This window comes from Patagioenas fasciata, chromosome 4, assembly GCF_037038585.1.
Source record: "Patagioenas fasciata isolate bPatFas1 chromosome 4, bPatFas1.hap1, whole genome shotgun sequence".
Lineage (NCBI taxonomy): Eukaryota > Metazoa > Chordata > Aves > Columbiformes > Columbidae > Patagioenas > Patagioenas fasciata.
The window spans coordinates 41,987,877-42,014,131 of record NC_092523.1 but is presented as its reverse complement, the minus strand read 5'-3'; the positions used below and the strand labels follow the sequence as shown (position 1 = coordinate 42,014,131).

The window sequence follows — 26,255 nt, the reverse complement described above, 5'->3', positions numbered from 1 at the left end:
TAGGTGAAAAAAAGTGTTTAAAATGTGAGCCCTAGGCAGCAGCAGGTAAGTCTGTGAGTATCTAAAATTGAACTTATGAACCCTTAAGCATAAGGCTGCTACTTGCTAGTTGCAGTTCCTATGGAGTGGTGTAAATTTTGATAAAACAGAAGTGGCATTTTCTGAATCCTCCATTAAATAAATCAACATGGGACAGACTAATGATTAAGGGGCTGATCAAACATTGTGTCTCTGCACATCAACTATTCAGATTGGAAAAATGGGGGCAGGGGTGGTGGGGGTGGCAGGAACTGAAAGGATGGATCGTGGAAGACGAATGGCTTCCCAGAAAGAAGAAGGGGTCCCTGAAAGAAGACAGTTAAGATGCTGGCTGGTAGAAAAATGCTGGCAGTGAGGAAAGATCCTAGAGACCAGTGAGATGCACTGAGAATAATGCTGGGGGACTCCCAGGGATCAGAACCAGTACCACTGGTACACTGCATGGAGCTGCAGAGAAGAAACCAACATGATTTTCCTCCTGACTGTATCAGGTCAGCAGTCACCTCCCTGCTTGGAAGGTAAGCTGAAATCTAGTGAAGGTAGTGCTGGGTGGGAGGGTGAGAGATTGAGAGATGAAATCAAGCTGAGCAAAGGCTGTAATCTCACCAGTTCTTAAATCCCAGTATCCAGACGCACTACAGGTTCTTGTTTACTCTGTCTTGCCTGTGATAGTTACAGAATAGGCCAAACTTAATTGCAGAAGGGGAGTCTACAAGTTCTTATTCATTTAGATATCTGAATACGGAAGCTAAGCATGCTTCACACCCAAAAGAGAGGCAGAAAACGGATTGATCTGGTGCTTGTTTTTTGGGCAGTTGGGGATGGGTGGATAGGTGATCTGAATTGTCAGAAGGGAAAGCAGATAAGGTGTACAGAGGTAAGTGTTAGAGATTAACAGGACTTTGTACATTCTTAAAAACGAGTGTAACTTCTGCATTTGCTCCACTGACTGGTCTTATGTCCTTACCCCAGTGACACAGTTGGTAAGACTATACTTTACATCATGCATATTTGCTCTTATCCATCAGACTGAAGAACAGGACTATCACAAACATGGTCCTCTACAGCAGGCGAAGGACAAGGCTCAGCATGTCTCTGAGCAAAAGGATCATTACTACTACTACTGTGTTTGGAGCGAAAAATGGTACCCAGACATTGCCAAGGAGACAGACGTCTCCCTAGTCTTGTAAAATATGCATTGCACAGAAGCCTTCGTAGTTTCTGGTTCCACATAACCACTGGAAAAAAAGACTCAGAAAAGCTTAAGAAAATAAAGACCTGCAGATTCCAGCTCAGTGAAATCCCTGCATTGACAACTGTGCAAGCCAGTATGAACAGGATGCTCCAAATGCTGGCACATATTTGAAAAGGAGTTTAGGTTGAAAATAGGACGTGGGACAACGACTACACCTGGAAAATAAGATATGGTCCTGTAAGTGTTTCCTCACTTATCCTTTAATTAACATCTCTGTAGTATTGGTGCCTCCCATTCATGCTTTTTTACCTTTTTTTCCTCATTCTGCTTGTACACTACTCCCTAAGCCCTCCCTCTCTTCCATACTGCCCCTCTTCATTTATTTTTGTGTGATCCTTCCGTCTAGCACTGCCTCAAGTGCTCTTCAGATTTTCCCTCTCTTTTATGGCAGTACACTAAGTTTGTTTTTATTTTATTTTTCTTTTTTATATTTTTATTTTATTTTTTATTTTATTTCTTTTTAAAAATTGCTGGAGCACCATTTTATGATAGTTTATGATACCCATAGCTTTCTCTAAACTAAAAACAAAACAAACAAAAAAAAGACAAAGATAGACCTTTATTTTATTGTTTTCTTTTTTGCGTCTTTGTTTTGTTACTAACTTATATACCTAGTTCTAGACGAAGTTCTTAGGCCTTTCATTTTTGCATTCAAGCTAACAGCCCCGGCACATCGCTTAGGCTCAATGTTACTGAATGTATCACCAAAATGAGTCAGGTTTCACAAAAAACAGAACGCTTGCACCTGCCTCACACATTCAGAGAGATGGATTAGATAAACTTCAGAGTCACTTCCAACTAAGCTTCCTATGACTTTATGATTAGGTCCACATACATTTTAAGAGGCAAATCTGTTTTTCTGAATAGTGGTTTAATTTTGCTTCCTAAAGGAATATCAGGTTCCACACCACAACTATTTGGGGAAAGTTCATAGGCATACTTTGCTTGCTAGATGCACCAAAAATTCAGTAAATTTGTCAGTTTGAAAAAATGAAAAATCATTTTAGGGGATGCATTTTAGGAAACCCTGACTTCTATTATTGCTGAAACTGGAGCACTAATCTTACTTTGCCGAATTTCTAAGCAACTGACGCGTGTATACAGCTCAGAACATTTAATGGAGTTCCATTTAAAGAGAAAAAGAATGTATTCTTACGACAGAAGTTCTTATAACAAAAGTTATAGCAAATTTTGTATTCTGTTACAATAATGGCTAAAAGTAATGACACTCAGCTTACTTTCATATTTCTCATGTCTCCTAGCCTTTGGCATTGTAAAAAAATGATACTCAAATTTCAATGTTGCAGTAAAACGTAGCAGCTGGAAAAAACCTGTATTTTGCTTGCCCTGACAATCTGTCAGGACAGGATTAGTGTTAATTCCCATACTCATATAAGATCTTTTTTTCCTTCCCTTTTACATAACTAAGCACAAGTAATCTCAAGCCCTAGGCAGTATAAATCTTCAAGAAGAATTAATTCCTAATTAAAACCAATTCTATTTTGTTGAAGCCAATAAAATTTGTCTATAGATTGTTTTCAGTATTTAAGCGCAAGAGTACCAAAACCAGAATGTGCTTGAAAGAACAAACTCATAGACAAAAACAACTGTACCAGGTGAAACACCTTCCAGCAGAGAAAATGCTGATTTTGTTAAAAACTGAAGCAATGATGATACCATATTCAAAAACTCACACTGGAGAATGGCAAGCCTGCTACTCAAAAAGAGATATTTCTGGCTTGTTATCTTAATTTCACTTCATGCCCACTGTTAAGCAAATAACCACACATCTATGCTGGCGATGCAAAAATTGTTGCTAGTGAAAACTGCAACTGCATTAATGCTACACTATGTCCCTCACTGAAGACGTATTAACCATATAAAGCTGGGTCTTCCCATGTTTTTCTTTCAGGCTGGCACTATGAGCAGATAACAGATGTATCTATTTATTTACAGTTACTACATGAAATTGTAAATTAATGCTTTAAAAAAACCTCAAGGCTGTATCATTTTGCAGGGCAGTTATAGCACAGGGAATATTTAATTACACAGATTCAATTAATATGTAATTACACAATCAATGATATTGCCAGAGACCAAAAAGTGACCTAAAGAGTGTTTCAGAGCAGTTTTTTAATTGACTTGTATGCCTGCACACAGCTCAATGTCTGCAGTGGTCATCTATTAATAGTTAAAAGAACATTAATTCATTTTTTTTCAAGCTAGAAAAATAAATTGCAGTAGCTACAGATTATCATGGAAATGATAAGTTTCTCTTGCACAAAAAATTTGGAATAGTGTGACAAACCATAATGAAATACCAACATTAACATAATCTAGGAATTTAGTGATGGTTTCTTTCATCTTTGAGGTCGCTACATGAAAAGACAAACAAACAAACAAAAAGTCAAAGCTAATTTTGGTGTATTTCCAAAGATGATACAGGATATCTGTGCATAAAGATTTTAGCTGGTTCATAAAATATGTAACCATACGGAAAGAAAAAAAAAATATATCTGAGATCAGTCTAATGAAACACAGAAATGCAGACCTCCAGTCAAGCTGTTTCTGGCAAATTCAGGTCCATGGTGGGCTAAAACCTCATGCTATTACGGCTTTCTGTTCAGAAGCAAAGATGGTATCCTGTTTTGTTTGTTAAACAACAAAAGTCACCTGGGATTCACTGAAATACAAATAAGCTTAGCCACATTTTTTTTTTTTCTCCAGTCACATCAATGGCTAAGCAATTGCATTTTCCAGCAGCCTAATTTCATACATGTCCAAAAGGAAACTGATTTATTCCTATCAAACATTTTTCAAACAAAGAACACGTTTATATGACAGCCTTTACTAACAGCTCTGTAGTTTAAGTGCAACTGCTTGCAGTAGCAAGGACTTTTAAGTTTCCTCATTTTCTATCACACTTCATTTTCTTCAATATTCAATTGAAAGTACTGAGGAGTAAAGAATAAACTTTTCTTTGTCTTCAGTACAGCCACAAGCATCTTGAGGAGTAATAAAGGGTAAAAAAAGAACAATAACTCATGCTACAACAGCTGAATTTGAAAAATACAATCGTATTTTACTGTAGGCACAATCTCAAAACCCACAGCAAAGAAAACAACTTTGAATAAAATAAAGCTGGTTTCGTTCAACAATAATCAGTGTTTGTGACTACTGTATTCTTCTGTAAGCAAAATCTTATTTCCTTCTAGAAATGAGCTGTTAGAAGTATCATGCAAATTACCATCACTCACCTCTCCTATCATTTCTGCCTGCACTTGTGGATTTGTCAGAAGGGCAAGGGCAACGTCCTTCGCATTTCACTGAGATTTGTTTTCCTGAGACACAGGCTTGATAGTCTAATTTGCACTGTAAGGAGAGAGAATTACTCTCATTAATATAAACACCTTTTATAGCAAAAATTATAGCTCTTCAAGTAATTCAAAGCAATTTTTCATGAAGTGCTTAAATCTTTGCAGACATAAGTGCTAGGAAAAAAATTTCTGCAGCATAAGCTACCTTTGTACTAAGAATTAGATTAGATAACAGTATAAAGTTTTTGTTTCCTAACCTGGTTACAGTTGCAGGCTCAATTCAAGCATGAATGCACTTGTGGTGTTAGACTGATTTGAACATGCATACTACATGGAAGTAGACTACATTGGTTTTATTTATAATATTTGAGCAAATAAACAAGGCAACAATATTAATTATTGATAGGAAGCAATTAACATCAAATTATTATAGAATTTATCACTTAATTTCTGTGTTTAACGTGACAGTATCCTAGTAAAAAGCAATAAGAAATTGTGTCTGATGCAACTCTGCACAATGATAGTCTTTCTCGATATAGAAACAAGATTAATTTGAGTGGTTCTGATCTGTATACTTACAGCTCCTATTCCAATTCAGAAACCACACAAAAATTAACTACATCTAACCAGGAAATGGAATTATTGTTTCAAGCATATAAACATATAACATATTTAAAGACAACATACATAGAAAATACCATCATTGTAAACATTGTCACTCTTACTGAAAAGCTAAAGATTTTTTTCAGAAACTGAAAGAAATAGAGGAAGGTGGTTATTGACAATACTTCATCCTCGAACAAAGGACGGAAAGTCTCATTAGTCGAGTAAGGGATACAGAAGTGTAGGAGTCAGAAAATCAGTTCAAGTAACAAATAAAAACATGAAGTGTTTTATATACATCACAACATCGGAAGAACAATCTCACCAGAATTTGGGACTTACATTCCCTGACTCATCTTTTGTTTGGGTATCTAACTTCAGTTTAATATACGATTATGAGGATTTCTGGTAAACCCTATAGTTGAAGTTTCTCCTAAATATTAGTAAGGGGTGGGAGCACTGTAGAATAAAGGAGCCTCCTGGAAGGCTGCACTTGAGGTTTCTACTAGTATGCAGATATAAGCACTGTGAATTCACAGAACTTTATCAACCTTTCATTCAGACTTCTAATCCTGTCACATTATCATGCAGTTCTTTGCCCAGCACAAGCTTAACTGCAACACTCTCTTGAAATAATACCATTTTGCACCACTGCCAACAGCAAAAAGGAGAGATATTAGAAGAGACAGAAAAGAATACCTCAAATTTTGTTTATTTACATAAAAACACCATTATAATTCAGTTCTGAATGTGCTACCTTTTGCCAAATAGGCATGGTTAACAGACAATGAGGCTAAAAGAATCGTTCAATTTCAACAAAAAAAAGAACAGATCTGCTCCAATTGAAAGCTACACAAATAGCACCAGTGTCTCATAAAGAACCATAAAATTGAAGCCAAGCAATCAGCTGTGCCTATGTTGACTATGAAACAAGTGAATACCATTTGTTTCCCTGCACTATCATCCTGGCTGTACAGGGGAGTGCTTGCATTAACTGTGAGGCCTATCAGACTTCTTTCCAGACAGTGTACGACCTAATTTATATTTTAATACTTGAAACACTCTGAAGACTTAGTAGAATTGATCATAACCAAATTTAATATGAGGTTCTGTTGAAAAGAGATAGCTTCCCTTTTTTAAGATCTGAGAATTGTTATTCTTCAATCTTAGTAGCTTAAGGAGTCAAACCTAAAAATAGCTATGCTTTAGGCCTTGATTATTCCTACTGTTGACTGAACTTAATGAGACCACCATTTAAAACTGGACATATAAAACTTGTTTCAGGTTTGGTTTACTGAGAATCCGAAGACAAGGAGTGCAAAACAAAGTTGTTGTTTTGTTTTGGTTTTTTTTTTTTAAGATTTCTTTAATCTTTTCCTTGAGAGATTATATTTTACAGACTCCAGTGGTTCTAATTTGTTTACTTGGATGTTGCTGAAGAAACCAGTAAACACTTCAAAGCTGCTCCAGCTAACATAATGAATTGTGAATTTAGTCTTTTTATTTTTCTTTAAAGTTGTCTACTCAGGCCTTGCAAATAACATTTCCTTTTTAAATGTTAAGAAAAACTTAATGTCTGACACCTGCCACAGGCACTAATACCTGAGTGAGTGCAAGATCAACATTTCCAAATCAGAATTCCCATTCTCAGGTATGCTGGAATTTTACACTCACTTCACTAATTTTATGGACAGGCAAGCAAAAGAGATAGATTCCTTGTCTCCAGAAGCAAAGCAAAATTATGGTGCTTGCTTAAGTTAGAAAGGAATCAATGGGCTGTTCTGACTGTTTCGTATCAGTAGCTAATGACATCAGGAACATAACTACAGTTGAAACCCACCCTTGTTCCCCAAATAAACAATACGCCAGGATATTGCAAAGCCAGCTCAGCTTAAAAAAGCTGGATCAGATTTCCCTCAACATTACTCTCAAACTGGTAAAAAAGCAAGCAACGTATCTGAAAATCTCCACAGAAAAAGAAAACTGTGGCATACAGAATATGAGGACACAATGAGAAGTAGTGGAACAAAGGAGACTTAGTGATGAAATAACTCATTTTGTGGGGAAGATATGTGAATAAACAGCAGAAAAATACATGAGCTATTATGTTATGAATAGCAATAAAATAATTCAAATTCATTTGGCTTCATTAGTGACTTTTCTATGTGGGGGAAATGTAACATGAAATTTTCAAGAAACTAATCTGCTGGATTTCACAATATTCCTTCTTTATATCGGTTTTATAAACTGTTAAGTGCTTGTGCTACTTTCATCAAAATCCCTTATACACATTAAAAAATACTATTCTGAATCTATCTAGCTTATTATCTTCTGATCTTGATTCCTCTTTCCTCTTAGCATATCAGTTTTCTACATGTTTCTACAGTTTCACTATGTCCCATTTGTATGTTTGATTTTAAGGATACTTAACTGTTTGAATTTTCACACATTTTGTTTCAAGACAGAAGAACAGTTATTTCTGACTTCAGAGAAATATGCTGCACAGTGCTTAAAAAAATAATTTCAATACAAAGAATATGTACCATGCCAGGAGGTCTCTTGGCAATATAATTCCGGATGAAAAATTTCTCATTTCTGCACTGTCAAGTGTTTCATAGAAAAATGCCATGTTTTTGTCCATATTATGCCTGTTTGAAAACCTGTTCAGTCTTAAATGGACTCAACATTCTTCAACATTTGCCCAAAGTAGTTGTTTACTGAAGTAGACACAAGCAATTAAAATCTGTGGGAAAAAGATCAAAGAAATGCCATCTTTAAGCTCTACTGCTATTACAGTAAAGATGAGAATAGTTATATTTCTGGAACAACTACTACAGTGTATGTTATTTTGATATACACAAGCTCTGCTCTTAGAACTCCTATTACAGAATTGGAAAGATTAAATGTCAGTAATATGTTTCACTAAGCTCTGCCACCTTCTATTCCCAAGCAGCTACCTGTCAAACGCTGCCAACTGGATCTCCGTAAACTATATATTTAAAGAGCCTAGTTTTGCCCCTAAATGGAAAAAAACTAACCTACTTTTCCATGGCAAAAAAAGTGAAAATACAACGAAAAAACCCCACTATTATTTTTTTTGTGCATTTGATTGGTATGAATACAAGGACAAGACACTTCATGATATGAACAAGTCTTATGAGAAGTGGTTCAGGCAACTGGGGCTGTTTAGCCTGAAGAAAAGGAGGCTGAGGGGAGACCTTATAGCTGTCTACAACTACCTGAAAGGAGGTTGCAGCGTGGAGGGTGTTGGTCTCTTTTCCCAAGTAACAAGCGATAGAACAAGAGGAAATGGCCTCAAGTTGCACCGTTCAAATCGGGTATGAGGAAAAATTTCTATATGGAAAGGGTTGTCAGGCACTGGAACAGGTTGCCCAGGGAAGTGGTGGAGTCACCATCCCTGAAGGTGTTTAAAAGATATACAGACGAGGTTCTTTAGTGCTGGAATTCGGTTAATGGTTGGACTTGATGATCTTGAGGGACTTTTCCATCCAAAATGATTCTATGATTTACTACATGAAGTCCCAAACAATCCTGACTTCCCTTGTATTTGTAAAAAAAGTTCCAGGTAAATATCATACCTTTCAATATATACGTTTTTACTTTTAGAAACTCCACTAACCTAATTTTTCAAGTGTGAATAATAGTATGCATATACGAGGAAGACACTGATAAAACCTGTGACGTGGGAAACTTTTTAAATTATTTCAAATACACAGGAAACCTCTACAGAAAGGAGTAATATGCCAGCATGAATGTCACACATACAGAAGTAAAAATTTCTGTGTTGAGTGAAACAACATTTGGAGAATATTTATACAGTCTAGCTTTAAAATTAGTTGAATTTGATATTTACATTCTTGAACACCTAAACTAAGCAAATTTACAGCCATTAAGAAATTATGAATGACAGAAAATGTACTATTAGAGTCAAAATAAATGAAAATATGAAGAAAAAGGAAGGAAAATATGATCTCACCAATTATAGAAAAAACAGCTTTTAAGTTTGATTTCTGGACACCTAGAAGAATAAAGAACATGGACCATGCTATAGGGTTTTATCAGGCAAATCATTATAGATCTAGTTTCAATCTATGAAAGAAATTCTAGAAAACGGAGGTACATTAGATTGCAAGTACCTTGATTTTACCAAGACTTGACACACTTTTGAATTGCGATGTAGTAAGTCGTACTGGGAAGTCTGCTATTTCTGCAATCATATTATAGGATCAGTATAAAACTAGTTGAAAGTGATCATCAGAGTGCAGTAATCAACAGTTCACCATTAAAACAGAAGACTGCACTGAGTGTACCTTTGCAAGGGTAAGTCACGACCCTTGAACTATTCTGTCTTTTCATTAACGGCTTGAAAGATGAAATAAAAGATACCCAATTAAATATGGAAGAGACTGAAATAACTTTACAAGATAGGAATATAATAAAAATATTCATATTATTGGAATAGGTTAAAAATATAATGTACTACGGTACAGTAAACTGCTATGTTCTACTCTCAGGTAGACATAATAATAACTTTTAAAGTACAAGCTATGGAACAACTTCCTAGATATCCATTCCAAAGGAAAAATAAAAATCTAGTGATCGTTATGAACAATTCAGTGGTGTTTAAAAACATTACCATATCAGGATATATAAACACGACTTCAACCTACAAAATATGTAAAATAATTCTACGCAGCTCTGGCAGCACTTAAAATAGAGCATCCTGACCAGTTTTGTGACAAGGTTTCAAATAAGACAGGTATTAATCAGGAAAAGTCTAAAAAAAAGAAGAGTAAAAGGAATGGTCAGAGGCCTAGAAAATAGAGTGATTGAGAAAGAAGCTCAAGGACTGAGGATATTCAGTCTTGATTTGCGTAACTTCTGTCAAATAGATAAAAGGTATCTGAAAGATACCTGAAAAGAATACCATGACAAATGTTACAAGAAATAATTTGCTTTAATTGCTGCAGAAAAGTTTCAGCTTAAATACTAGGAATACTTTCTAATAATAAGGGCAGTGAAGTACTAAAAAAAAATGTTGGAGAAGTTTATTGAATCTTAATCATTTTCTTTACAACAAGGATTTGATATATCTGTCAGGAATGACACCTGTGTAGTTTATCTTGCTTTGAGAAAATGGTTGAACCAGATGGCATCACACTTATTCAGTGAGAAAGTACATGATAGACCTGCTCTGGGAATGAACCAGTGTCAAGAGACTATTGCTTGCATAAATCTTATTTGTTTGCTGGATAAATTGAAATATGTGTAACAAATGAACTTGGGAGACTGCATGAAAGAAAAGGAAAATAATGCTTATGCTGGTCCATGGATCTTAAATAACTTACTTCAGCAAAATTCTGTTTGGTACTGAGTGTATCTGTGCTCTTCTGAGCTCTTGAAAACATGAGATATGATTCGGGAACATGCTGAATATTTTTAGATAAACTAAAACAAAAGAGAATTGAACATGTAAATGCTTTGCTATATGAAACAAAAAAAAAAGCCTCTAATTGGACATTTAAATCTCAAAAATTTTTTTTTGTTTCCATATATCTGCAGAACCATCTTCTATTTGTAAAACAACACACATAATCACACAGAGAGACTATGTGTGAGACTGTAAATTAGTTATTATTTGCAGATGTCTCAAAATTTACAGGGAATAAAGATATACTAAAGCATACAAAGAACTTAGTTTAACTGTGTGGCCACTGTATAATAGAAGACATACAACTGTGGTGATCAGTGCATAGAAAAAAATTACCGATTAGATACAAGAGAGTTATGTCAATTCTGCATGCTGAGTGAAGAGCCTTGTGGAAGAAACAGCAACAGAATTAAGACTGCATTATATGTCTACCAGAAAAGACAAACAGGGCTTACGCAGCATTAACTCCAGCATTTCCCAGCATTTCCTCAATTTGCTTTTTCTCACAGACTTAATTCAGTTCCTTTTTGAGCATGCTACTACTTCAATGGCAAGATAACATATTTTTCCACAGTAGTAGTGTCTTGCCAGGAATATCTAGCAGCTTTTAAACAAACCAACTAAAGCTAATGAGGACACATGTAATTTCTCTGGCAAGTAAAGAACAAACGCTTATGCACTAGTGCCTTCAGGTGCCATCTGCAGATACTCCCTCCAATTCCTCCTTTCTTTCCCCTTATACACACTGGACAGCAGGAAGCAGAGCTGGTCCACCCCTACAGTACAGAAGTCAGCAGAGGTTAGCTGCTAGGGCATTCACCTACATCTCCAACACATACTGTGTCCATTATGTGCTTCAAGTCCTAATGCTGAAAAACCGAATATACATCGACACACGTTTTCTACCACATAAACACAACTTTGCAGTACCTGATGAAGTGTTAATTCAATGTGAAAGTCTTCCAGAAATGTTCATGTGCTGAGGTATATGACACTTACAGAAATGCTTTCTACAGCACCATCACATTAAATGCTGAGCGCTCAGCAAATTACTTTTTTAGCTAAGCAATAACTAATACACAAGTGTAAAAAGTGTTTCATCTTTGAAAGGTAAAAGTCACCTTTAATTGTACCTTTTCTCAATAATGAGAGCTCTGTAGAAGCCCATGACTTTTTTTGTGCATTTAGAATTGAACAGGGCATGTGGCTTCAAGTAGTGTCAGGGAAGGTTCAGACTGGATATTAAGAAAAAATTCTTCACAGAAAGGGTTGTCAGGCACTGGAACAGGCTGCCCGGGGAAGTGCTGGAGTCACCATACCTGGAGGTGTTCAAAAGGCGTTTAGATGAGGTTCTTAGGGACATGGTTTAGTGCTAGAGTTAGGTTAGGTTAAGGTTGGACTCGATGATCCTGAGGCTCACTTCCAACCAAAATGATTCTATGATTCTATCTAATTCTAAGAAAAAATACACTGATGAACAGTTAAACTCGGTTTCACCTGATAATGACTAGTTCCTACACTACAAATACTGAAGTTGAACATATACTTCCATACAGGGAAAAAGTTCATAGTTTTTCGTTTGTAGTGTTTTGGTGGGTGGTGTTTTTGGTGTGTTTATTTGTTTGGGGTTTGTGTTTTTTTTGGTTTGGTTTTTGGGGGTGTAGTTTTTGGTTGTGTTTTTGTGGGTTTTGTTGTGTTTATTTGTGCTTTTTTGTTTGTTTGTTTGTTTTTTAAATATTAGCATCAACTGCAGTCATGGATAATGATTCTCGTACTAACCAGTGAGAAACAGGAGAATAAGAGGCCCTACTTCTGACTCCTCAACTCTTCCACGCCCTTGTTCACTCAGCTTTAACCAAACTTCCAGTTACAGTATAAATAAACAGAATGGTTGAGAGAATTTGGAATATATTCTCAAATGTACATATTCCTACCAAATAAAGCTCACAGTTCTTCCTTCACTGTCTATTTTCTCAATGATCAACAATGGGTGGTTAGGAGATATTGATACAATCAATGGGATCTGATTAAAGAGCTCTTTGCTTGAGTACCACAAAGACAGATGCTGAAGAAGAGAATGAAGTGTTAAATATTTCTTCCAGTATCATCATGTGTCTTATTGGTAGAAATCTCTCCCGTAGAGCTCCACATTCATTAATACAGATGTCTCCTTTCTCTCCATTTTTAGAACCTGGTTCAACCTTGACAGTTGAACAGATAATCTCTGATTTCAGTACTCAGGACTGTGCGCTTTCAACTTCATTTCATGCTATTTTCCTTATCCACATTCCCATTTTCTCACTTAATCCCTATTTCACAAAGCTTACATACATTCCCCTCCTCAAAATACGCTTTTACCCTGTTACGTGCAAATTGATATGTGAAATTATTGCCTCAGATTTGAGAGTGCTAAAGCAAAATATGCAAAAACTACAATATTCTTTAATTCGGATGGTGATTCCTGTTACCAGTCACGGGAGAGGTGGACAGTGTGAGAGTTGATCAAGTTATGTTCCACGTCCAGTTCAACATGGAGCATTACTTGATACAGAACATGAAGAGAGGTAAAGCACTGCTTGACACAAGGGGCTGATTCCAGGCAATGGCTGGTACTGCTTCTTCATGCAGTGATGTCACTTTACATTGGCTTAAAACAGAGGTGAAAATATGGCCATAGGTAGAGATGTTAATGCGGTAAACCTAATATTGAAATCATAATATTTTATCACGGCTTACAAAAAGCAGCCAAGAAGGCACAAGCAGTTGCAATATAGAATTTCAAACTAAAACCAGCTAGACATAATGCCAAGATATCACATTTTCAACTAATTCAAGCTTTAGAAATTAAAAATTAATATGCAGATTTATCTAGGAAGTGTCATCCAGATCTATAGAAGTACTTTTGTCCTGTCAGTAAACGGTTAATCATGTGTCTTATTTACTTAAACCATAGGAGTTTGGGTAAAAAGCAAACAAGTACTAATATTTAAAATGAAAACAACATTTAAACAATATTAACCATAAAGATATGCAATTAGCATTTTGGCCAGAGAACAAAAGGAAACTTGCCTACCGAACTGAGACCCCATGCAAAGAAAATATTTTGTGGTTGAAAGAGAAGTGATGATACACTGTTTATAAAGCTAAGAACTAGAGAAAGCAATTTACATGACAAAATGAAAATCTGTATGCAGTTTTCTTCCTGTTCACTTCTACAGTTCTTGCCTGTTTTCTTCAGCAATCTGCAGTGCAATGGTATAAAAAGAAAAGCCAGAAAACAGGTTAACTAGCTATTCAGTCTTTTTCAGACACCCTACAAAATATCAGGTCACAGGAACATGCAGATAGATGCCCAGGGGGCTTGTTTAAAATCAGCAACTACCTCTCTTTGCTTTCATACTCAGAGTCTTTTAGAGACACTTGATGCATAGAAGGTTCTGAAAATACTTCTAAGTACCGATCTGCTTTTTAAATCAGCCATCTGAATTTTTAGGTACCTACTCAGTTTAGTAAATATATACCTCACCGTCTCATTCTATACATTTTGCAAACAGGTAAACTAATATTTTATACCACCAAATGAGAATGTTAAATGACAAAACTCTGTGACATCCCTATTTGAAATATTCTATTTCCAGTAAATTAAAAAGTTTTAATAATAATGCTTCTAGCAATTTTTATGTAAAAAACGTAATATATTACCTCATATCCAAATTCATATTTCAATATTCCTTGAAGACAATAAATTCTGTAAAAATCAAGATATTTCAAAAGTAAAAAAAATAATTAAAAAATATTTAGAGTGTGTTAACAAAAGGGGCAAAAATATATAACCATATTAATCCTACCTATATTATTCGCTCTGATTTTGGCTTATTCCAAAACTATAAACACTAATGCAGTTTGAAAATACACTAAAAGCTTCTTGTAAACATGATTAATTTAAAAAAATTTCTCCTTCTGACATATACACGCATATAATTGAGTCTATAAATTCAAGCTCTTATTCAGAGCTCTTGCCCACATGGTTGAAATTTCAGCACTTCATCAGGCTCCTTGTTTCAAACTTCTTCATCACTTAGCAGACCCAAGCTACCAATGCACAGAATGTCACCCAACACTGTATGCACATGAGATCCTTTGTCTACCTTGTTGCTGGCATTCATAGTTTTGTAATTTGGAGAAAATATCTTGAGAGATCAAAAAAGGAATATTGCTCAGACAAAATTAATTTTACAGTTTTCAAGTTCCCACTTCAAATTTTAAACTTATACTTCAAAGAAAAATTTAAAATGGGAGAAAAAACTATGTAATTCTCCTAAATCATCATCTTAAAAACAGCTGACCATTTTGGTTCAAAATCAGACAAGAAAGATCTTCACTGATTTTCATTTGACATGCAAACTTCTGAGTAAAGGCAATGGTAAAAAGTAAAAAGCTATGAAGCCCTATAATAAGACACAAATGGCTTGTAAAAGCAGGGAATTTTTTCTTAACAGAATCTGCTTATTGCTTATTAACATGCATTATCACTATACTTTTAATGTGATATGGCATCCTAAGCCATGCTGGCTGATTGCATTACTAATTAAACAAGTTCAATTTATCTAATTATATCTAAGTTGAAATATTTATAAAGTTAAATGTGAGCTAAAATAGCATCTAAAGGGCGTGCTCATTAGTCTTCAATTACAGGAAAAATAATGAAAGTAATAAAAGTAATGTGCATGGACCTCGCTAGTCCATGCTGGGTTATCCTGTCCAACTTTCTAAGACGTTTAAACCATACAATTTCAACTGAGGAGGAAACAAAACAAAAAAACCAAAAATCTCTATAGTTACTTACATTTAGGTGAAACCTTCATCAGCGCACTACAGCATCACTGTTTGGATCAGAAGTCAAACCCACCTAGGCACTCTCAGTTTTCTTACCATCACATTGACTCTACAGCTCTCTAGCCTGTTTTTTAATTCCCCTAAAAGTGTATGCTAAAATTCATTTTAACTTGAAGTACTAGATTTTATTTATTGAACAGTCCAAAATAGAAGGCTACAATGTTTATGAAATTCCACGTTCATCATGGTTTTCACTCTGTCAGGGAAGAAACATGCTGTTGTGCACGTGGGAGTTAATATTCGGAAGCATGGCTGGCTTTCCCTAGATTACAAATATCTCTTCTTGAACTCAGAGAAATCTCTTGTGTAGAGACACACAGTTCTCTGTGCTAGAAATGACTGAAGTTGGAATAAATCACAACCACACCACTGAAGAAATATGATAAAGGTAGAAAGAAGGCAGGTTTATTGAAGGACTCCATATTCTCAGAAGAAACTTAAGGATTTTGTTTGAGAGCTGGCTAAAACATTTTGAACATTTCTGAATATCAACTATTCATTTCTTCAAGGTTGCTTCTCTCTCTTTTTTTATGGTAAAGTGATATGATTTTGAGAGGGAAGTGAATGTGGTTACCAGGCATTGCATTAGAAAACCTGAATCCCAGACAGTTTCCTGTGGTTTGATTGAAGAACTGTATTATTTACAGCCATAAACTTAATATGCCTGAGCTGTAATATCAGGTATTTGTTTGGTAGCACACTGTTGAATGTTAAATGTGGCTTATTAAAGCCCGTTAAATAAGACTAGTCTGCGTATAACAGAAAACTACACAAACATCACCCCTCCCTTTCAATAAAAATTTTAAAATTCTAAATTACAGATGTATTCTATGCAGAGAATCTTAAGTATATAAAAATATACTATACTGGCATTAGAGCATCATAAATACTGAAAACTTCAAGGAATATTTGAACAATCCTTATATGTCTGAATGTGTTTTCAGTGACATATCTAAATGTTAATTGGTTCATGTTTACATCATTTAATTGTGAGCTTTTCAAAATTACAAGTTAAAATAAAAGATTGAGGTTTGGAAGAGGATTCTTTGATGTTACAGATATTTTACCTCATTGACATCCGCTAAATTACCAGGACTGAAGCTTTTCTTTTTCCCTGGGACAGCATAATTAGTTTATAGAACTGCTGGTCTGAATTTCTGTTATGCTGTCTGATGTTACTATTCGAAACTTTAGAGTATTTCAGTTTCTTCTTAAGTGCAAGTATGACCTACATCAATAGTGTGCAAGAACATGTTTTTAGAAGCTAGACACTTCTGTTTGATTACTAAATTTAATTACAAGGTCTAAAAAAAATACAAAAAAAACTAAGAAATAAAAACCCTACATTTTTTTCCTAGTAATTTTAACTTCATTTGCAGTTTTGTAGCTTTTCAAATGCTTACTGTTCTGTTAATTGCTAAAGAAAACCTAAACGGTTAAGAAATGTTAAGTACACCTTTTATGCCTGCTACATCTACGTTGTTCCAAACCCCTTCTTAAAAAAAAAAAAAAAGTTTAATCATCCCATTCCCACATCTATGGCAAAACAAGAAATGTCTTTGTTGTTATATTTTCTTCTGTTTGCTCATATAGCTGGAGTACTGTGGAGTACTGCCTTGTGTACAACGACAATTTAGGCAGCCATGGCTCTCCCTCAACCCTGGGACACAGGAAGGAATGTTCCAAGCAGAACAGATTGACATGCCCAAGATGGGATATTAGGCTGTCAGAGATAAGAGAACAGAAATATACCATGCACCACTAAACTTTTTCCTTTCTAATAAGTGCCTACATGCATTTTCCATATTATCTCCTACACTGGCACAGTCTTCAGGGTCTTCTTTCAGAGAATTATTATTGTAATATTTGAATGTTTTCACTGGGCCAAGACATGAGCCAGTTTTCTTGTTTGCCGTTTGCCACTTTCAACCTCATCTTCGTCAATACCATTCTTACCGTGGATTATCTGCTACTAACTCTCAAAATCTGTTCCCTAGGTTGACATAATCTTGTTTCATGCCCACTGTCTTTTTAACTGTTCTCTCTCTCCCTTTATAAAAAGGTTCTTAGCCATTTGTTTCAAAAAAACCCACCCAAACAAAAGCCCTCTCATCCCACCTAACTACCTCTTCGATTACTGCTCTCTTTATTCTCCACTCCACCGACACCACACTCAATAATGAGCTTCTGCTTGGTAAATCTGTAACAATCTTCTCTTTTCACCCCCTTCTTGCAAGGGGACACAGAATCATCACTATATTCTCCACTGTCTTCTCAGGTACCTTAATGTTTCAAACAGCTACACAAAATTAAGAACAATATTCATTGTCTCTCAATGCTTCAGACCTATCTTTCCATTGGTTTATTTTCAGAACCATTTTCTGCTCTCCACTATCACTCCACAAGCATAGCTACACCAGCCGCAGCTCCTCTGTTCAGCTCCTATGCATTTCTGCCTGCATATGATGTGCATATATTCTCCTGGAAAAAAAAACACTATTGTGCCAAAATGATTCTGACTATTCTAGCTATAACTCTAGTTACAAGATTTTGAATACTCTTTTCAAAAGATTAATTTCTGCTGATTAAAGCTATCATTCAGAGAAAGACTGTTTTCCAGCTAAGTATGGATGTCTCTAATGCAACCTAACAGTTTAAGAAATCTGAATCTTTAACTTCTCAACTTCACTTTAAGTAATTTTATTTTGTTGTTTTACTGGCTGTCCTGTTTGACAGTTAACATACAAATTTAGATTTTCATGAATAGTTTCTGAAAGTGAGTGCTTTCTAAATGCATTATTTTGTATCTGTATACTGCTTCTGTGACATGGGAGTTATTTAACAAACACTGACATTTGTTTCACTTTCCCCTATTTATCCCATTCTTCTATTGGTTTGTCCTTCCAGCCTAGATTGTTTCTATTCTAGACATAACTTTATACTGTTTTAAAAAGCAATGTAGAGACATTACATAGATGAAGGCTTACAAAAGTATTTTCCAGTTCACAAAGCAGCATTTTTAAAATTTTTATTGAAGTTTATGTATATTTTAATGTAAACCCAATATATCATTTTGTATTAAACAAACATAGTATTCTAGAAACTAAATGCAATCCTTGCTAGTATAAATACGTCATCTTAGTCTAATAAACACTGAGATGCTCAAAATTTCAAAATATTGAAGGTTCTATGAAGTAATATGTCATCTAATTTACCATGTCCATTCTCTACAGCTTTGGCAGCTACTTATTTTGAATGCAGTTGACAAAAAGAGATCAGTTATATATAATTCGGAATTTTTAGTACACCAGCCTGTTTGGAAAACTGGATAAAGTGAGTCACCCTGCTAACGTTTCTCTGGGGTTTTTTTAATGCCACATCCTATCAATTTAAAGGTTCCAGATAAAATTTCAGGCATTACTGGCAATCCCCATTGATGACAGAAGCAGGAAAACCAGTCTGATTTCCTGATTTTTTTTTTATTATTAGGTTTTCTTTTTTTAAGCATTTAAACAATAAACAAGGAGTTTCCAGTATTTCTGTAAAGATCAGTTTATCCTCACGAAGTAGGATACATGGATCAATCAAGCAGGATTTCATCTCACTGACTACTAGTCAGTCTCATTTAAGAGAGGTTTGTTATGTTTGTTATGTTTGTTATGTCCTCAGTCACAAGCCTTTCATTGCAACAGTTCACCACAGATTTTGTTTGTAGAAGCCTTTAAAGTTATCCACTTGAATAGGGAGATTTTGGCTGGGTCTTGTTTGGGAACAGGACAGAGAAACAAATTTTAATTTTGAGAGGAGAAAACCTACTTTTATTAGGAAAAAAAAAAAAAAAAATTGTGCTGCTGAGCATCTCAAAGAAGCTGCTACTTCCAACTGCAAAAATATGGACCAGAATGCTGCAAAATAATTTATATGAGAGAGATGATGTTATTTTATTACTAAAGATGGCAGGTAATGATTTCACTTTATTATTTTTGGCTATGTTTCTACTGACAGCTAAGACTACAGCAGACTGCTTAGTAACAATGCAGATAAAAAAGAAAAGGCAGCATGGATTAGCCCAAGTTAAAAAGTAAGAATGATATAGATTGAACCTTTTTTTGGAAACTGCTTTCATTTACTATTACAATGTAGATATCTATTTCTAGCAATCTTTTCTGAAGTAGAAAGGAACTGCCAACAGTTCATGTGACCTAAAAATCTACCATAAGCTAATAAATATATTAAAATCAATTTAACTTTTACAATAGGATGATGTTTAAAATAACACTGAAGCTTCAAAATGTTGATATTTATTTTTTATGCTTCCTCCAAACAAGCTGTCTTATACCAAACACATTGCCAAGAGACACATTATTAAATAGAAGTCCCGAAATGAATAAAGGCAGCAATGATATAAAAAGAAAAATGTTAAATATGTGATACTCGAAGAATAAGAATCTAGGAATTTAGGTTCATGTAAATTTATAAACAAAATTTGGACAGAGTAAGCAACCAGTACCAAACTCCTCCCTCCACACGCAGTGTGATCTTATCCACTCACTGGCTCTCTTTCGCCTTCCTAGTGAGAAATGAATCATCATCTGGGATACTGAAGAAAGTATTTAAATCTTGAAAAAAAAAAATCTAAATCCACATACCTAGCTATCTGTAAAGTATATAAAAAATTCATATCCTTTTTTCTAACTGTTGTTTTTCTATACCTTTTCCATCTTAGTCTGAGAAGCTAGTTTAGACCTACTATTTTTGCAAAACCTGATTTTTACTGCTATTTGTACCTATAGGAATGTCATCAATGACATGAAGTTTTCATAGGCAGCAGAAAAATATTTCATTAAAAATTCACTACCAATATGAAACCAACTCGAGCAAATTGTTGCTAGCAATAAAACTGATCTAGGACTTACTACCAAGATGATTCTGGAATAAAATCATGGAGCAATGTACATATTGTAAAGATTAATTTATTTCTGTGGTGTTTTCCTTTCAAAATACTCAAAGCATTGCTCATTGATCTTACTTCAGTTAGACTCGTGGATCACATTCAACCAAAGAGAAAAATTCAGCCTGTTGTACTAAATATCAGAGCTGTAATTAAAATACGCAAAAAACCACTCAAAAGGCAACTCATCTGATGTGTGAGCATATTTTCTTTTCCTTGTGGCCATTTTTCAGAAGGCCCAGTTATAATATATCACAACATGGAGAAATGTTCCAACAGAAGCATCCAAGCCTGAGCATCATCATCCCATCCACAGCTACATGAGCTTTATTGCATGCGTGATGGACAGCAGTGAATCGCGTCCCTGGGTAAAATAATGGCAAGGGGTGGGATGCTGCCAAAAACCACCACATCTGAGGTGCACTCCATGTCCTTTGTATTTCCCTATTAATCCCAGGAAAGATGAGGCCAGACACAGGCTGCAAAAGCTGTCCTGGTAGCAGTGGCCATGCTTCGCCTGGAGAATGGATAAGGCACTAAATATATAGGGGTACCAAAGCCCTATGTTACAGCAGTGCTTGAGAATTCCTAGTGTTAAAATGAATAAAAAGTGCCAAAGTTCAGAGAAATGCAGAAGGTGAAACTAGACTAATGAAATGTAAAACACATGCAGTATTATTCAAAGGCTATTAACTAAAATTTGTTTGTAACACCAGCCTGGTAAGGAAACAGCAAAATCTCTTTATACTGAATTTCTTCTCACATAATAATTAATATTCACTTTGATTACTCAACATTTTAGCACATAATATTTTTATTTCAACGTTCTTGCAACGCTAATAATAAGCATCTTACATCTCCTACTTTCCCTTTACAGTGACAGCATGCAAGTAATTGTGGCCTGTGAAAGTGAAGGGAAAACAAAACATCAACCTGACTCTGGATAAGCTCTATTTAGAAGTTAGCCTTTCTTTCTACATTGTCTACCACTATATGATATTTTTTTTTTCCTTCTCAAAGCAAGAATTATACATGAAATATCTAGTTATATAATTTAATTCAAATATTTGAATGGGCTTGGCCTGAGAAGAAAGGACATACTCCCAAGGCAGTGTCTATCTGGTAACTGCCAGGTGCCTGGCTGTGTTCTACTAAACCACTACTATTTACTGACTTATTTTCAAAGAATGTATTCTACAGCTTGCCACAGTCATTGACAAATGCATTCTAAACACAATAAAGTTGTTATATAAACTCCTACTGGAGCTTGATGACACAACAAAACTAAACTTAGCCTGGAGTAAAGGAACACAAATATTTGACTATATGACAATTTTTAAAACAACTACTCCAGAAATAACCTTGCAAGGACCTCTATTTGATGCAATGGCACCACAGAAGAAGAAATCATAGCATCGTTGAAAATTAAAAAAAAAAAAATATATATTTATAGACTAATGCAGATGATCCGTGGTCATTAACTTTTTTTTTAGCACTTTGCTGCTATAAACTTAGATTTGAAATCTATCATTACAAGATAGTGGAAGACAAAAAGAAGACTCTGCAAAAGCTCTCTGATGCTATATTTTTTCTGCATTATATGCATGTGAGGGACATAGAGGTTGGATATGTAATACTGCACTGACTGTAGCTCTGATAATGGACTGAAATGGAAGCAATGTATCTATTTAATCCACTCATTTCTCATCATCCTGCTTGAGAAGCACACCCTCATTTTTAACACATGAACTGATGAGGTTAAAACTAGGCATGATGTTTATACTGCATTAGGAAGAATGTAGGCAGAGAATATAATGGATAAAGTATATAGTATTAAAAAAAAAGAAAAGAAAAGAAAAGAAAAAAGTCGCTCACTCAGAATTACCTGTATCAAATTATCTACCTTGTCTCTTAAACTGCAAAATCATAGAAACCACTGCCTGTTTTATATCTATGTGCAGGCCAGGCTTGGGACTTAAAGGCTGACTAAACCTACATGTGGCACAGTAAAATAAATGCTAAATGACAGTATCATCTAACGTCTGGTAAGATGGAAGCACATTTTAGGCTCTTGATAAAACACAGACAGGAGATTACTGTGAATAAAAATATTTTCAAATTTCTGAATTAAAACTTTAAGCTACATCAGCAGTGGAAAAGAATTATTTTTCTGCTAAGCCAAAGAGTCCAAAATTCATGTGTAGGGCCTCAGATAGCCTGGTATAAGAGCTAGATTTTTTTTTTCTTTTTAAGAAAAATTAAAATTTTTGACCAGTTCCCTATAGCTAAATAGAAAAACATTTTCTTATGTAAGACTTAGGATAAAAGTATAAGAATTGGCATGGCTGCAGAAATACTAGTTATATCTTAATGTTTTTATTTTATCAAGAAGAAAACATCATTGGACAGGATACTTAGTGTTCAATCTAATAGACAGTCACTCCTCCTAAGTCTAATACATTTTTTGAAAATTTAGTTCTTGTTTGCAGTAAAAAACAACAACAAAAAATTCAATACAGTAAATACTTAACTCTAAAATATTTAAATATTTGGAAATATCCTAAAAATCTTTTCTTAAAATTCTATATGAAAGGTTTTCTTTATAAGTAACAACCACAGAGCTTCTCCATCTCCATCAGTTTAATCTATAACAATCAGCATTATCATCATTATTACTATATTTCTCTCAAAGTACAGGATACTGTCTATTATTAAAAACATCTTGTTAGTAGTGTTACAATAGCAGAACACAGTGTGTCCTCTTGCACTACTGAATTGCACATCATTTTTGACAAATGTAAGTTCAACTAGAGCACACATTCGTTTCTCCTAGAGAGGACTCAGTTATTAACACTGGCCCAACACTCTTCTACTCAAAATTTTAAGAGAGTATGCTAAACAAATTGATTTGTTTTCAGCACTATGAAGCCTCTCCATCTCAAAAGTTTCACCTGAGCACTGTACTAATGCAGTCCCATGGTTTCTGGACTTCAATATGACCAGCACAAAATCTCTTATTCAAAAAAGACTGGGAAAACTGACATTAACATTTTTTTTATTACTATTCTGTCCCCAAATAAGTACCGAGAAAAGAGAGGAGGGTTCAGGAATACAAAAGGAAGGTCATAAAATACATAAAATGCTGTTGGCAAGAAGGAAAGATATGCAACAATTATTTACATTATTACATTTTTTTAATCTCAGCATGCAACATCTATGCCTAGGTTCTTGGAATGTGAAGTATTTCCTGAATGGTGAATCGGAAAATGTGACTTCACATATTTATCCTACTCCAAATTTGGGACATGCACCACTTTTTTCCTTACTCAAAACCCTGCCTTGGTGTTTGTCACAGACAGACTTAACCTGGAGCTCCATTACATTGCAGAGCACTCTTACAACGTGTTTCTTTGGGTACTACTGTTTCATGCTGCTTAGGATTTGCTACCATTTTGCCCTTTTGTCTTATGATACACTAGAATTGCTGTACGTTGCAGTCTGTAAAATATATTTTAGTCAAAACAAATGAATGTTGATTTGTCTTGCAATTATTTTGCAAGAGCTGGAGTTGACTGGTACAATGAAAGAATAATTCAGTTCTTTATTTAATTCTTACCTGAGAGGAATATGTGTGACCATCTGATCCACAAACAGGATTGGTATAAACTACTGGACACTGCTTGCAGTTTGATGAAATGGGACCACCCCTCCACTGTTTATGGCCTAAACCAGCCTCTTTCATACTGTAAGTAAACAAAAAGTATGCAATTCTGATAAGCGGTAGTAAAAACAGAACATATGCAGGGTATTTTAATGATCCTTTATAAACAGTAAGCCATACATACTTTCAGCCACAAAGTTTTCTTCTAAATAAAGAGCTGCACAGTCTTTGGTACACACTCACTCACCTTTATACATTGCTGGATGTAGTAACACCTGATACCTGTATATTATTTCACTTTCTAAGACATCTTAGTCGAAAATTACGATTAAGATGATGTTTTGGTGACTGTTACACTTACTCATCAGTCTGACTTGTGTGGTATTTACTTTTTCGTTATTGTTGTTATTAAATAGTATGAATGGAGTTGATGTATTAATACTGGTGTTTAAGGACATAACATTTAAGTATTAGAAAATTATATCATAAATACTTCCACAGAGACAGATAGGTGGTCCTTGAGCATATTGTTTGCCCCACTTTCACCTCTGCCTTTCACAGCTTACATTTCATCAAATTCTGACTCTTGCACCTAATGTAAGGTTCAAGGTGGGGGGGAAGGTAATCCACTGGAACAAAGAGTCAATCTGCACAAGCATATATGTGTATGCGTATACAAACAGATAGACATAGCTAGATAGATCATGTTAGCCTAGAAAAGAAGCTCCACTGGGTCAGATGAAAAGCCTAAAATAAGTTACTGATGTTTTCTCAGAATACTCTCGGAGCCTTCAGTAATTTGAGACATATGGCCATGCTCAGACAAACATGTTTTCTCTTGGTAGCTTTGAATTAATTTCTATTGTTGAATTTTTCCAATTGCTTTTTGCAGCTATGAAAGCATTTAGCAGTCATTGTATCCTGAACCAGCTGTTTTATGAGAGTTGCCCAATTAATAGACTGACCTTTAATATGCTTTATATATTAATGGCTTCCATATAAATAAGAAAATAGAATAATGCATGGTTTTTATATTATGTTTTCTGCTTGGAATCTTAATGAGGAATCTGGAAATGATTATGCTTCGAATACATCTATGACTTATCAGGACACACTCAAGTAGTAAATGTTCAAACTTATAAAAAACTCAAATCAACCAAAGCACAACTCTTTCAGCTTGGTTCACCTACAGATAACCATCAACTATTTTGCTAATTAGTCATGAATCACTGCTCAAGAAGAACTTGTCTGGAGTAATAAAAAGGAATTGAAATTGGAGAAAATAAACACCTCATCGTCCGGTTTTATAACACGCAGAGTAAAAGGCTAAAGGAATACACCTTAGAGTAAACAGGTGATCTCAGCTATGTGTATGTTTTTATGCTGTTCATAATTTTGGTTGTAAATGTGGTCTTTAAGAGCAAAAAAAAAAATCACGTAAGTTTTAAAAGTTTACATTCAGATTATATTGTGTGGTGGAATTTTGAACTGCACAGATCTTTTTGACAATGTAAAGAGGAACCTGAAATATTTTACACAGAAATTACCAGTTACTGCTGAAAAAAAAACAGTAATAACTTCAATTACATGTAGCATAATGAGTGGTAAAATATCCATACAGAAAGTTTTTATGTCCATCAGCAGGAAGTATGAAAAAGAAAACAATTCAAACATACTACCCTAATTAATAATAAATGACAATCTTTTCTGCTAAGTTGCATCCTTTGAAGACTAAGTATAAACAACTTCATTCTTATTATAGTCAAGCAAAGTTGAACTGTATGTTTCCTTATGTATAATATATAGTAATAATCTGACTATTGTTGCTCCTCACACTTGACTGAGAGTTTTGCAATCATCCACATGAACTTCAGTGCAATTAGATTATTCAGATGGCTGCATCTTTCTTTTACTTCTTGTTACTTTTATAGCTCATAATTTTCCAGAAGTGCCCCAGTAGCCCGAGGTTACTGACAGGACCAGAGTCCCAACTATCAACCTGATGTCGTTTGTTTATCTGACATACAGTAACTTTAACATGCTGCATAAACCAATTCCAAAAGTTCTAGACATCAACAAGG

At 34.9% G+C, this 26,255-nt stretch overlaps 1 protein-coding gene across 2 annotated transcripts in view; it reads right to left on the bottom strand.

The window, feature by feature from the left end:
• Positions 1–26,255, bottom strand: part of SPOCK3 (SPARC (osteonectin), cwcv and kazal like domains proteoglycan 3) — a 191,400-nt gene that overhangs the window by 53,811 nt on the left and 111,334 nt on the right. For both annotated transcript variants that reach the window (XM_065837650.2, XM_065837651.2), the window contains exons 5-6: positions 24,130–24,256; positions 4,552–4,666 (exon numbers count right to left, since the gene is read on the bottom strand). In XM_065837650.2, the coding sequence (XP_065693722.1) occupies positions 4,552–4,666; positions 24,130–24,256 (242 nt within the window). The remainder of the gene's footprint in view (positions 1–4,551; positions 4,667–24,129; positions 24,257–26,255) is intronic.